The following is a 14,498-nucleotide window of genomic DNA, read 5'->3' as shown; positions in this document are numbered from 1 at the left end:
ATAGTTAATTTATCTAGTACTTTATGGGGAGGGGGAAAGCTAGTAACTCTCATGGAAAAAAAGCTTTCGTCTCTATTAATTTTTGTATTTCTGTTTCTTTGCTCAAGATGCTGCTATTATATCAGAATCAGGATTGGGGAATGAGTTCATGGTATAAGAGGCCTACATCTTTCCTGTTCCCCTCCCCTTTTCTGCCTCTAGAATTGACCTATCCAGAGAGATCTAAATTAGTACCTTTAGTAATTTAACTACTTGTACTATGATTTCAAAGTGTTGAGCCATTAGAAAAAGTAGTTGTGCTTTTATAGCATGACTGCGTTTTTAAAGGTGAGCTAGAATTTCCTGTGTAAAGTGATGAGAAAGTAACTGAATAAAGGGCAAGATTGGTATGTAGGCAACATTGGGGCTCTTTAAAAATTAAATAGCATCTTTGAAACATTCTCAATTTCTAGAATGCCAGATTCTGATAAGTGCACACAAACACCAAAGTATAAAACTGTATTCTAGAGCCAAGTGTAAATTATTTCTGAATTATATATACTACTACTAACTTCTTTTTATAAGGATATTAATAACTGTACTCTTTAAGGTTTTCCCTCAAAAGAGTTAGATTATCCAGAGTGCTCTGTTCATTTTGGAAATAGCCTATAAAAAGGATGTTTTAATTTAGCTTCTGAAAAGTTTAAGTCCCAAATTAATTTTTGTTTTTTGTGAAAAAAGGTTAGATTTTTTTTCTTGCCAGCTTTTAGCCTTGATTTTAATAGTGGCGTTCCTTCCTTGAAAATAATAGTCTTTATCCCTAAAAACCAAAAGGAAGGACATAATTACCAAGATTTTTTTTAAGAGACCATTCTTCCTATTTAAAAATTGATGAAGTATTTAAGAATAGTTAGCTTTTTTAGATGTTATTTAGAAGATCAAGATGGAGAAGACTATTATTCCACAGATAATGGCTGCTTTAAATTCCTTTAGTTAAACTTTTGATATTTGATTTAAAGATACTTTAAAACTGCCACACGAGTTATATAAATAAAATCGCTTAATTGTTACATATTCTCAAGATTCCCAAAGTTAGCCTGCTGCATTAGAAAGCTTTTTAAAAAATATTTTAAAAATTTATTTTAGAGAGAGGAAGAGAGCGGGATAGAGAGAGAGAAACATTGATATGCTGTTTCCTGCACGCCCTGAGATCCAGCCTACGACCCAGGCATGTTGCCCTGCCTGGAAATCAGTCTGGTGACCTCTTGGTTCATGGGTGGATGCTCAACCATTGAACCGTACCTGCTGCGTGATTTTTTTATGGTAACACTTGGAATGAGGAGCCAGGTGTAACATAAAGTTGTGTTTTTTTCTTCATGGTTTTTCCTGTCATTGACAATAGATCTTGCAATAGGATTGATGTTCAGTGACCATCAATTAAACATAGAGAAAATTATAGCTAAGAAAGAAAACTATCCCTATTTGGAGGAGGGAGAAAAGTAGAGTTCATAGAATTTATTGATTTTCATGTTAATAGTACACACTCATGTAATAAAATAAGTAAACTATTAAGAGATATTTGGTTCATACTCAGGATTATTATTGTTATATAAGTAATGCTTCGTATAATATGACACGTTTTTTATCTTGGTTTTGTGTTTTGTTTAGTTTATTTATTTTGATTTGGTGATAGAGGACTAGAGACATCAAAGCTGTAGTTATAGAAATTTTCACATTACTGAAATAACCTATATCCCCTGATAGTCAGCATTTCTTCTTTTCTTGCCTTAACTTCATGCTGTATCCTTAGCAATATGGCTCTTACTGATTATTTTTCTCTCCTGTTCTGATAGTCTTTAATTTTAGATTGGGATTAATTAAATGTGAGGATTGTTGATTTGATTTAGTTACTTGAACAGTATTTTCTCCTCATTATCTGTTGTGGATAGATACCGTGTTTCCCCGAAAATAAGACATCCTCCGAAAATAAGACCTAGCGCATGGAAAGATAAGACATCCCCTGAAAATAAGACTTAGTGCAATTTTGGGAGAAAAAATTAATATAAAACACTGTCTTTTTTTGGGGGGGAAACAGGGTAGGTTTTTCTCTTTGTCTCCAAGAACAGTGTTTCTTAATGTGCAGCCCCTACTAGCATTAGGCATTTTTGTTTGACCTCTTGTTAACCATTTTGTTTTTCTAGGCAGTGTTTGAATGTGTTTGTGGCAACACCTAAATAGCTTAGCTATAATTTTCCAAGCAACTTTACCTGCCTTGTTCATTTTATTCTTCTAATCTTACTAATACCTTTAATTTTGCTTTCATTATCACTGCTTCCAACTTCTTGTCTTAGGTGCTTTTAAGTAATTTAACATGGATACCTGGTACCCATTTAGTTACTTACATGTAATTATTTCAATGGTATTGAATTTTAACACTCTTTAAATTATTTCTTGATAACCCTTAAGCTGATGGTTAAGTATATTTTATAGAGAGATCTTAGAAATATAAAGTAAAACGTATATAAATGTATGTCTAAGGACATCGTAAAAAGATGTACTTAACTTTCAGCATATAAAAACACCAATTTAATATACAACTTAAAGAGTTTCAAAATAACATATTTTACTTATAGAATATGAGATATACTACATGTATATTTATTATGTATGTGTATATATACTAAATACTATATACAGTAACATATTTTACTTGCAATAAGTAATACACCATTTCTAATGTTTATGCCAGAAAAGGTAAATTCCTTGCCTTCTTCTATCTCATCATTATAGTCTGGTTAACTTCTCTCACTGCTTGCCAGCATTGAATTATGGGAACTAATGGGGATGCCATTGATGAAACTGCGTATTTTATACTATTCGTTATTAAACCTTTGAGACCTTTTCATATTCCTTGGTCTAATCCTCAAAGAGGGATTGTGTTTTGGTTTGGTTTTTTGTTTTTGTTTTTGTTTTTGTATGTGAGTGTGTTTTTTTATGACATTTTCTTTTTCTTTCTTTCTTTTTTTTAAAAATATTTTATTGATTTTTTTACAGAGAGGAAGAGAGGGGGATAGAGAGTTAGAAACATCAATGAGAGAGAATCATCTATCAGCTGCCTCTTGCACCACCCCTATTGGGGATGTGCCCACAACCAAGATACACGCCCTTGACTGGAATCGAACCTGGGACTGAATGGGACCTTTCAGTCCGCAGGCTGACGTTCTATCCACTGAGCCAAACCGGTCTTGACAGGTGATCGTGTTTTTCACTCCATAGCTTCTTCTGCTTTCTGTTTATGTATTTTCCTTAAAATTTATTATACACTATTAGTGATACCAATTGTAATTAGCATATTCTCCAACATTATCAATGAAAAAATAGTTCAATGCCTTGTTATGTTTTATAAGGTGTATTGTTTCACTCAGTAAACTGTAATTTTGGAGTGACTAAATTTTAAGGATGTTTTAGCTTTTGAGCAAATTTTTTTCTTAAGGAAGCGAGATCAGGCTGTGAATGAGGCAAAGCTTTACAGAGGTTCTCAGGTCCAAAAGGAGTTTGAGGCATAATCATTATCCCGAATTCTGAATTCACTTGCCGTTTTCCCAGAAGTCCTTTGCTTGCTTTGCTAGGTGTGGAGGGTGCAGCGTTCCAGAGTAGACTTCCTCATGACCGGATGACTTCTCAAGAAGCAGCTTGTTTTCCAGATATCATCAGTGGACCACAGCAGACCCAGAAGGTCTTTCTCTTTATTAGAAACCGCACAGTAAGTTCTTTTTTCCATCTCTTTATAAAAAGAGCATGTTACTGCTGAGACCGGTTTGGCTCAATGGATAGAGCGTCGGCTTGGGGACTGAAAGGTCCCGGGTTCGATTCCGGTCAAGGGCATGTACCTTGGTTGCGGGCATATCCCCAGTAGGGGGTGTGCAAGAGGCGGCTGATCGATGACTCTCTCTCATCGATGTTTCTAGCTCTCTATCTCTCTCCCTTCCTCTCTGTACAAAATCAATAAAATATATTAAAAAAAAAAAAAAGAGCATGTTACTTATAGAGAGAATATGGGGGAAAGAGAGTACCATTGTTAAAAATTAGTGTGGGGTTTCCCCCCCCCCTTCAGATATTTTAAAATTTTTATATGTGATTCTTGTTTTTGTAAAATTGAGATCCTACTCGCTCTCATTCTTTGTCTCTTTTTCATTCCTCATAGCCTCATATACACAATAAGAATCTTTACACATTTAAAAAAAATATACTTTTAAAATAATCACTTTTTCTTTCTCAGGATAAGAGAAACCATTATTCTGTTTTATTTATCTGGTTCAACATCCTCCTCTGGCTAAATATAATTGATTTTTAATGTTTGCATAATATTTTGTCTGATGGTCAAGTCGCAGTTTAACTGTTAGACATTTCAGTGTCCCATTTTTACATGTTAAAGCAGCTTTTATACATTCTTAACTCTATCTCTGTTTATTATTTCATTTTGACTGAGTTTTAAAAGAAAAGCTACTTTGTTAAAATGTATGAAAGGCTGCTTAAGGCCTTGTTTTGTTTTGTTCTTTAAATATATTTTTATTGATTGTAGGGAGTGAGAGAATCATCGATTGGCTGCTTCTTGCCCGCCCCCTAAATAAATAAAAAATACATATATGTTTTTTAAATGTGAGTGGAAATTTTTTAATGTGTATTTCTGAGGTTAATTTTTATTATAATTGAATCCATGTCTATGTGTAGCATAACATTTGATCTAATTGAGATTTTTAGACAAAATTGTCTATTTTATATATACTAGAAGCCCAGTGCACAAAGATTTGTGCTAGAGCAGTTTGGCTCAGTGGTAGAGTGTTGGTCTGCGGACTGAAAGGTCTCGGGTTCGATTCTGGTCAAGGGCATGTACGGTACCTTGGTTGCGGGCACATCCCCAGTAGGGGGTGTGCAAGAGGCAACTGGTCTATGTTTCTCTCTCATCGACATTTCTAGCGTGCGAACGCTCGTGCGCGCGCTCGCTCGCTCTCTCTCTCTCTCTCTCTCTCTCTCTCTCTCTCTCCCCCCCTTCCTCTCTGTAAAAAATCAATAAAATATATTAAAAATAAATAAATAAATAAAAGATTTGTGCTAGAATGGTCTTTCCTTTCCCTGGCTGCTGGCACCGCCTTTTCACTCCAGCCCAGCCCCTTTCCGCTCAGGCTCCAAGAGCCGCCTCTTTTCACTCCAGGAGCCACCTCTTTCCATTCCAGCCTCACCTTCCCTTGGTGCCTGTGTATGCAAATTAACCGCCATCTTTGTTGGGTTAATTTGCATATCACCCCTGATTGGCTGGTGGTATAGCAGAGGTATGGTCAATTTACATGTTTATCTATTATTAGGTAAGATATATATATTTTTTTAATTTATTTCAGTGAGGAAGGGAGAGAAAGAAATACTAATGACTAGAGGCCCAGTGCTCGAATTCGTGCACCATTGGGGTCCCTTGGTCTGGCCTGGAGTATCGGGCTGAAACCAGCTCTTGGATATCCTCCAAGGGGTCCCAGATTGCTAGAGGTCACAGGCCAGGCTGAAAGACCCACCGCTATACGATCAGGGCTGGGAAGGAACCATGGGAGGTCTCTATGGTGTGTCTAGCCCATCTCGCTCACTCTAAATCAGCCAGACTCCAGCAGCAAGCTAACTTACTGGTTGGAGCATCTATCCTGGTGGTCAATGCACAGCATAGCAACTGGTTGACGGATTGACTGCCTGCCTGCCCCCTACTGGTCATTGCACATCCTAGCAAGTGGTTGAGCGGCCTTAGTGTATCATTAGCATATTATGCTTTGATTGGTTGAACGGACGACCAGACACTTAGCATATTAGGCTTTATTATATAGGATGAGAGAGAATCATCACTGGGCTGCCTCTTGCATACACACCCCTTAGGATTGAGCAACCTGGCTATGTACCCTGACGGGGAATCAAATCATTCCTTCCTGGTTCATAGGTTGACACTCAACCACTGAGCCACACTGGCAGGACAATATAAGCTTTATTTTATAGGGTGGAAGGAGGAAGAGGCTTATTTTGGGGGGTGAGGAGCTTGGGCCCAGAGTGTACTTGAGGAATTCCATTTTCCCGTGATACAGGCCAGAGGAAAGTGGAGATGCTATGGTTTTGGTTATATTTCTAAATTGGATTTATTTACAATTGACCAAATTGCCGAAACCGGTTTGGCTCAGTGGTAGAGCGTCGGTCTGCAGACTGAAAGGTCCTAGGTTCGATTCTGGTCAAGGGCATGTACCTGGGTTGCGGGCACATCCCCAGTAGGGGTTGTGCAAGAGGCAGCTGGTCGATGCTCCTCTCTCATCGACGTTTCTAGCTCTCTATCTCTCTCCCTTCCTCTCTGTAAAAAATCAATAAAATATATATATTTTTTTTAAATGACCAAATTTCTTGTTCATTAAAACTTGCCTTTGGAGCAGTCTTTATTAAGTTTTAGCTAAGACTTAAAATATAGTGGTAGGCCAAGTTGGTCTTACATTTTGAAGATGTGTATTCAGTTTGAAGAGAGTTCATGTTAGAGCCCTTTGATTGTACCACAGTATTTTTCATTTCTCATCTTACTGCTTTTTCAGCAGTATTTGAAATACTAATTGACCGCTCCTTTTTTCTTAAACATATTACTCCTTTAGCTTAACATAGTCTTACTAGAGGTCCGATGCATGAAATTTGTGCAAGAGTAGTCGTTCTTTCCCCTGGCTACCAGCACCAGCTTCCTTCTGGCACCCGGGACCCAGGCTTCCCTCCAACCACTGGCAGGCACGTGGCACCCAGGCAACCCTAGTTTCATCCAGAAGAATGTTCAGTCTAATTAGCATATTACCCTTTTACTAGTATTATTATAGACTAGAGACCCCATGCACAAAATTTGTACATGGGGGGGTCTCCCTCAGCCTGACCTGCACCCTCTACAATCCAGGGCTGCTGGCTCCTAACCGCTCTCCTGCCTGCCTGCCTGCCTGCCTGCCTGCCTGCCTGATTGCCCCTTACTGCTTTTGCCTGCCAGCCTGATCACACTCTAACCACTCCCCTGTGGTTTGATTGACGCCTAACTGTTCCACTCCTGGCCCGATCACCATCTCCCCTCCCCTGCTGGCCTGATTGCCCCTAATTGCCCTCCCCTGTCAGCCTGGTCACCCCCAATTTCCCGCCCCCATAGGCCTGATCACCCCTAACTACCCTCCTCTGCTGGCCTGGTTGCACTTAACTGCCTCCTCCGCAGGCCTGTTCAGCCCTAACTGACCTCCCCTGCCGGCCTGGTCGCACCCAACTGCCCTCCTCTGCAGGCCTGGCTGCCCCTAACTGCCCTTCCCTACAGGCCTGCCTGGTCACCCCCAATTGCCCTCCCCTGCAGACCTGGTCGCACCCAACTGCCCTCCCTGCCAGCCATCTTGTTTTGGCCATCTTGTGACAACGTGAGGGTGGCCATCTTGTGATGGCATCACGTGAGAGCATTGCACACCACCACTGGGCTTTTATTATATAGGATGGTTTTCTCCTGCTTCCCTGGCTGCTGTCTTCTCGGACTGCTTTGTAGGCTTATCCTTGAACAACAGGCCATTATGTGAACTGTTTGGAGTTCCTTAAGGCTCCTTAACTCCTCTCCTGTCAGGACCCCTCTTCTACACTTTTGGCTTTATCACCCATATGCAAATTGCTCTAGATCTTAACTGTCCTTAAGCCCCAGCTATATATGGAGATACCAGTCTTATATCTAATCTACTCTTATCTTGAAACTAACAAAACTCATTACTCATCTTTCAGTGATCCTTATTCAGTGAATGGCATACTTACTCATTTAGTTGTACAAGCCCCAAAGGAGGCGTTTTCCTTGGCATCTCTTTTCCTCCACCTCTGCATATCTAATTGATCATTTGATTTTGTTGGTTTTACCTACTCAGTATCTCTGGTGTCATGCAATACAGGTTTAAATCCTAGCTGCTTCCTACCAGCTGTATGATCTTGGCAAGTCGCTAGGTAATGTTTTTTCTTTTTTAGATAAATCTCTTAGCTTCTTCAATAATTTGCTCATTTGTCATGTTTTTGTGTTTCATTCGTTTCTTTGTCGGGAATATAACCCCCGTTATTTCAGTGAAAGGAAAGCCCATATTTGGGCCTTAAAGTTAAAAGGATATTTTAAAGTGGAAATATGGTATACATCAAATTGTGTGTAATACAATTTCTATTATTTAAATACAGTTGCAGTTGTGGTTGGATAATCCCAAGATTCAGCTGACTTTTGAGGCTACTCTCCAACAATTAGAAGCACCTTACAACAGTAAGTAATGTGATCCGTAGATTGGACTGGATTATGAAAATTGACATTTCCTTCCAGAAGCCTCCTGGCTCCTTAATTTTTTTAATTTGTATTTTCATCTTATTTCACCTTGTACTGTGCAAAAATGAGCCTTGTAGAAAAGCTGTTTTGTATCTTGTGTTTTCTGGTTTTTAAATTGTAGCAACAGATGAGTGAGTTTAAGAGATTGCTAATGATTTTCCCAGACCTCTGTTCTAGCTTTACACCATGGAGTCCTTTGTTGGCATTCAATTGACTGGCTACCTAGCTTTCTCATTCCCCACTTGGGACTAACAAAATTTTACAAAGTTTTGCCAAAGTAAATGAGCATAATATTACATTAAGAGGGTTGGTTTTGACTTTTATTTCATTATGATAGAATGTCATTCTTAAAAATTCCTAATTATGTGTTACGCATTTTGTACTACCTCATAACTTAGTTCTAAGAATCACTTTTCTAAAGGAGTCACTTGACCTGAAGGTTGTGGAAAAGAAGTATAGAATGATTTCATGACGGAGAAATAGAATTTTAAAAGTATTTTGTTTAAACTGCTAAAAATATAAACATGTTTTTAACTTCATTTATTCCATAGGTGATACTGTGCTTGTCCACCGAGTTCACAGTTATTTAGAGCGTCACGGTCTTATTAACTTCGGCATCTATAAGAGGATAAAACCCCTACCAAGTAAGGAGCTGGCCAATGCATTCCTGATTTTGTTATAGTTCTAGGACTCGGTTTTATTTCCAGGAAGCTTTTAGCATTTTATTTTTATTTCTAAATCTATATTTGGAGTTAAAACATTCCAGGTTGTTCTTAAAGGTCAAAATTAAAATATCTTCATAAATACATCCTATTCAATAAAGAGGTAATATGCAAATTAACCTTCACATCCTCACAAGATGGCTCCCTATGACCAGGCTGGCAGGGGGGTTAGTGAGGGATGACCAAACATCTGAACAGTAGGCTGCATGAGGCCACCAGGACTGCGGGGTAGGAGGCATGAGGCCAGCAGGGGGTCAGTTGGGGGATACCAGGCCGGCAGGGAGGGGGCAGTTGGGGGCGACCTGGCCAGCAGCAGGGGCCAATTAGGGGTGACCAGGCTGGCACACAGAGACAGTGAGGGACTATCAGGCCAGCGGCTGGGGAGAGGGGGGAGGAGATTAGGGACAACCAAGCAGGCAGGCAGGTGAGCGATTAGGAGTCAGTGGTCCAGGATTGTGAGAGGGATGTCCAACTGCCAGTTTAAGTCAGACATCCCCCAAGGGGTCCCGGATTGGAGAGGGTGTAGGCTGGCCTGAGGGAACCACCCTGTGCACAAATTTTGTGCACCAGGCCTCTAACTTCCTATAATTTCTGGTTTGATAGGTTCTTAGTAAAGGTAATAGACTTCCAATTTAAGAAGAATCAATTAAAATATAAAATTTGTTAAAAATTAGAGAAGTTAAGTTATGAAAGCAGGAGGTTGGAGGTTTTCTCTCATTGACTAGTTTTTTTATACTGCTGAAGTTTGCATTCTCTTTATATATAGGGAGATATTAGAATAAGTTTAATATTTAATAAATAAATAATTTCACAGTCTCCGGATAATATCTGCCAGGAATCCAGGAGATAGGGATATTTGAGGATTAATTAATTAACTAATTAATTATTTTAAAAATACATTGATTTTTTTATGCTTTAATAATTTCAAAAGGGTTACTGAAGACTGTTGAAGTAAAGCTTAAAGAAAATAGCTTTAAGGATAAATAGGATGGCTGATCAAATTGTCATGGTGTAATTGTAAGGTAATTAAACAGGTTATTTACAATAAATTAACCACGAGTCACAGATACTGAAACATATAACTGAAAAAATGAGAAAGTATATCCCAACATAAAGGATTTCATTTATAAGTTTTCAACATTGAATTAAAGTTTATGAGTTTTATATATTTGCTCATTTCAGACTAGTGGCCCGGTGCATGGGTTTGTGCGCATTGAAAGGAAATTAATTAGAAGAAATACTTTAATATCACTATTCACCCTTTCTCTATAATAGAAGTGTCAGAGATGAAAGGAAATTAGTAAAATATGCAGAAAATATATAAATTGATTAATAATCACAACATGATGTAAAGGAAAGCCCATATTTGGGCCTTAAAGTTATAATATAAAACTATAAAAACAACAAAAACATGATATACCCTGTTTCCCCGAAAATAAGACAGTGTCTTATATTAATTTTTGCTCCCAAAGATGCGCTAGGTCTTATTTTCAGGGGATGCCTTATTTTTCCATGAAGAAGAATACAGTACACATTTATTGTTAAATGAAAATAAAGGATATTTATTACCTGTATACGGTACGGTAGTATGGTAGTTGTCAATACAAACCAGACAAACTCTGAATCCTACAGTATCAGGAGTATCAGGAATTTACTCATTTATTCAATGACAATCATGTCATCTTCTGGAACATCATCATAACAATCCAATTTCTGAATTTCCTGGTAAATTTCTTGTGACTCCATTTCTTTCAGAATCAGTGGACCAAATCTCTCATGTTTAGCCTAGGGGGGCCTTATTTTTGGGGGGATGCCTTATATTTCACTCAGAAGGAAACCTGTAAGTAGGTCTTATTTTCGGAGGATGTCTTATTTTCAGGGAAACACGGTAGAAACAATAACTGATAAATTAATTAAACTTATTCTGATACCTCCCTATATACCACATCAAGAGTAAAAACACTTTCAGAGAGTGTGACTAATTTCCCATGTGATAAAGTATTTACAACTTTAACTTTAATGTCACACGCTCTTCGAACTTGAGAGAAAGCAACATATAACCGACCATGTCCGAAAACGGGTTCAGGTAGGAATATTCCTAGTCTTTCTAGATTGGTGCCAGCAAGAGCTTTATATGTCTTGCATATACACAAGTTAACGTTTATTTTTAATTTGCCAGTGCGAGTCATATGACCGATGTACAGTCAGTCATTTAACCTTTTATATATAGAGAGATACTTTCCATATTTTGAAAATAACTAAATTGTATACTTTGTAAGACATTATGACATGTTGAGATTTTCATGATAAAAGACCATAATTACAAACTCAAACCTACAACAAAATGTTCTAATTTTTCATCTTTTGCTTTTAGCTAAAAAGACAGGAAAAGTAATTATTATAGGCTCTGGAGTCTCAGGCTTGGCAGCAGCTCGTCAATTACAGAGTTTCGGAATGGATGTCACACTTCTGGAAGCTAGGGTAAGAATTTTGTTTGGGGTTTAGAAGCCTGACCTAAAGGAAGTTATCAGTTGCAAATTAAGAAATCATAACTTAAACTAAACTAAATTGACTTGGATTAATGCTTATAAAAGTATCTTGAATCGTGTTATTTATATTGAAGCACTTTTGACAGTGAGGATGCAGAGTTTGTAAATGATCTGCATATCCTTTTGGTGGGTATTTGCCGGTGCTGGGGCTTTCACGGAGGCATCCTTTGCAGGAGGCAGTGTGTGTAGTTACTGGAGCACAGTGAACTGTGTTCGTGTTTGACAGTCAAGGAAAAGGAATAGGTTCTTCTGTAGCTGCCATCTTTTAGGGCCTACTGAAGCCAAGATATTGGCTCCCTTCTCTTAGTCCTAGAGAGAGAAACAGAAACTACTAGTGAAGGAGGAAAGGGATGATGACGCAGAGTGGGGAAAAGGATGTCGTGTTAGAATACTACTATTTAAATCACCTTCATTAGTAAAATTTGAGGTTTAATTATCTTCCAGTGGCTTAAAGACCTTCCTGGACTCCCACTATTTAAAAAAGTACAGCTCACCCTGCCCAGTGAGTCTTGGTTGGAGCGTTGTCCTGTAACCAAAAGGTTCTGGGTTTCCATTCTCTATAGGGTATATATCTGGTTCCTGGGTTACAGTATTGATCCCCTCTCAGGGCGAGTGTGGGAGGCAACCGATCGACGTTTCTCTCTTTCTCCCTCTCCCTTCCTTTCTTTAAAATTAATTAATTAAAAAATAAATACTTCTCAAGGTAACCTAAACAAGCTATAATTTTATAAAATCTCTATAGTACAATTTAAATTACTAATTTATTACTTATTTATTTTTTTAATATGTTTTTATTTATTTCAATGGAAGAGAAAGAGAGAGGGAGAGACAGAAACATCAATGATGAGAGAGAATTGATTGGCTGCCTCTTGCACACCCTCTTCTGGGGATGGAGTCTGCAACCTGGCCATGTGCCCTGACTGGAAATCAAATAATGATCTTCTGGTTCATGGGTTGACACTCAACCACTGAACCACACTGGGCGGGGCTAAATTGATAATTTTTAAAAATAGTCTTTTAAATATAATTTCTGATATATTTTTACTAAAAATGTTTTATTCATTAATCAAGAAAACAGTTTTGTGTCCTATGCACTAAAAATACAGTAAGGAATGATAGAATCATGATTTCTACCCATGTGGAGTTTTAATCCAGTTTACAGGTGTTTGTTTTGCTTTGTTTGCTTGTTTGCATGCCTGTATTTATCCATAATTGAAATATCCCTGCAGCTCATAAGAGTTATCCCATACTTGAAAGGCCCTAGTTAGCAGAGATAAATGTGGGCCTGTTTAGGAATGAGAGGTGTTATTAATAATAGTTCATGCTCATTAGACACTGTCCCGGGCGTGGACCTGTCCTGGAGAACCATTGTCAAAAAATCATCTATCAAATCATTCACAGCTGACTTTGGGCACTGGAAGGCAATAGTAGGAAATCAGTGGTAGAAAGATGGTGTTTAGTTGGAATTTCTTAATACATATCTTCTATGTGTGTGACCTTTGCTTAGCCTGTTCATTAGAGGCATTAGAGACCGCTGGATGGAGAGAGAGCAGTACCTATTACTAAATATGTCTTCTGACTACCAAATTGTTTTTCCTGTTTCACCTCATAATTCCATACCTTTCGGTATGTCATTCATTACCTGCCTCCCATTTAAACTCCATTTGCTCTTTGTGCCCATTGTTCTGTTCATTGCATTCCATGTAAACTCTAAACTGCACCTTTCATTTTAAATGATACGAAGACAGGGGCCTGGAGCATACCATGCCAGGTTCTTATGGTTAAAATAGAATTGATGATTTTAGCCATTTAATTTCTGAAAAACAGGATCGTGTAGGTGGACGAGTTGCTACATTTCGAAAAGGAAACTATGTAGCTGATCTTGGAGCTATGGTAGTAACAGGTCTTGGTAAGTAGCTTTGTGCTGTAATACACTTCTGAGATCCGTAAGGTTGTTTAAGCTTATGTTTTAAAGCTATAGATGCAGTTTTAAAATATATTGACTTAGGATACTATTCTTAGTATTAGTGAGAGGTAAATTGACGCATAGGCTTCCTGGAAGAATAGGTCAGTGTGTGCAAAATTTAAACTGTACAGACATTTAGACCTAGCAAATCCAATTCTGGGAAATTATCCTAAGACAGTAAACAAGTGGTCCATCTTATGTTTGGAGCATTTTTAATGTGGCACAGCAGAACAATTAGAAACCACAGATTAGAAGATGGAATTGTTCCACGTGAGAACTATACAGCCACTAAAAATTATGGAACTCCATATTAACACGAAAGGATATCCACAATGTATTGCTAAGTTATAAAAAGATTACAAAACGATACATGTGTTATGTATGATTATTTTGTGCGTGTATGTCTATTTTATGCACATAAAATCTAGAAGATTCTAGTGTTAACTAACTGGGACTACAGGTAATTTTTTGCTTTCTTCTTTATGCTTATCTTACACATTTGTTTTACTTTTGGAGATTTATTTATTTATTTATTTATTTATTTATTTATTTATTTATGTAAATAAGATACACAAGTTTAGGTATTTTAAATTTGACTAAAAATATTTTTGCTTTGGGTTTTGTGTTTTCTTTTTCATAGGTATGTTGAATTTAATCATTTGAGTTTTTCCTAGGAGGGAATCCTATGGCTGTGGTCAGCAAACAAGTAAATATGGAACTGGCCAAGATCAAGCAAAAATGCCCACTTTATGAAGCCAATGGACAAGCTGTAAGTGGAGGACAAACAGAACTTTTCAAATTTTCTTTGTTCACTTGAAAACATTTTTGGAGTTAATGTATGAGTGAATATATATACACATAATACATATCAAATGAGGGCAGAAATTGTTGTTTCTTAATTCTAAGTTTTATTA

General features: G+C 37.7%; 1 protein-coding gene across 9 annotated transcripts in view; it reads left to right on the top strand.

Annotated features, from left to right (window-relative positions):
• The window catches only part of KDM1A (lysine demethylase 1A), a 54,780-nt gene that overhangs the window by 17,621 nt on the left and 22,661 nt on the right, over nt 1–14,498 (top strand). For all 9 annotated transcript variants that reach the window (XR_004989374.2, XM_036446464.2, XM_036446461.2 and 6 more), the window contains 6 exons: nt 3,609–3,742; nt 8,209–8,287; nt 8,899–8,991; nt 11,444–11,550; nt 13,446–13,527; nt 14,259–14,353. Coding sequence is in view for 8 of the 9 variants with exons in the window: in XM_036446464.2 (XP_036302357.1) it covers nt 3,609–3,742; nt 8,209–8,287; nt 8,899–8,991; nt 11,444–11,550; nt 13,446–13,527; nt 14,259–14,353 (590 nt within the window). In the remaining variant the exon portion in view is untranslated. The remainder of the gene's footprint in view (nt 1–3,608; nt 3,743–8,208; nt 8,288–8,898; nt 8,992–11,443; nt 11,551–13,445; nt 13,528–14,258; nt 14,354–14,498) is intronic.

The sequence above is a fragment of the Pipistrellus kuhlii genome, unplaced genomic scaffold (genome assembly GCF_014108245.1).
Source record: "Pipistrellus kuhlii isolate mPipKuh1 unplaced genomic scaffold, mPipKuh1.p scaffold_m20_p_2, whole genome shotgun sequence".
Lineage (NCBI taxonomy): Eukaryota > Metazoa > Chordata > Mammalia > Chiroptera > Vespertilionidae > Pipistrellus > Pipistrellus kuhlii.
Note: the sequence above shows the minus strand (reverse complement) of the source record. Positions and strands in the feature narration are given on the sequence as shown.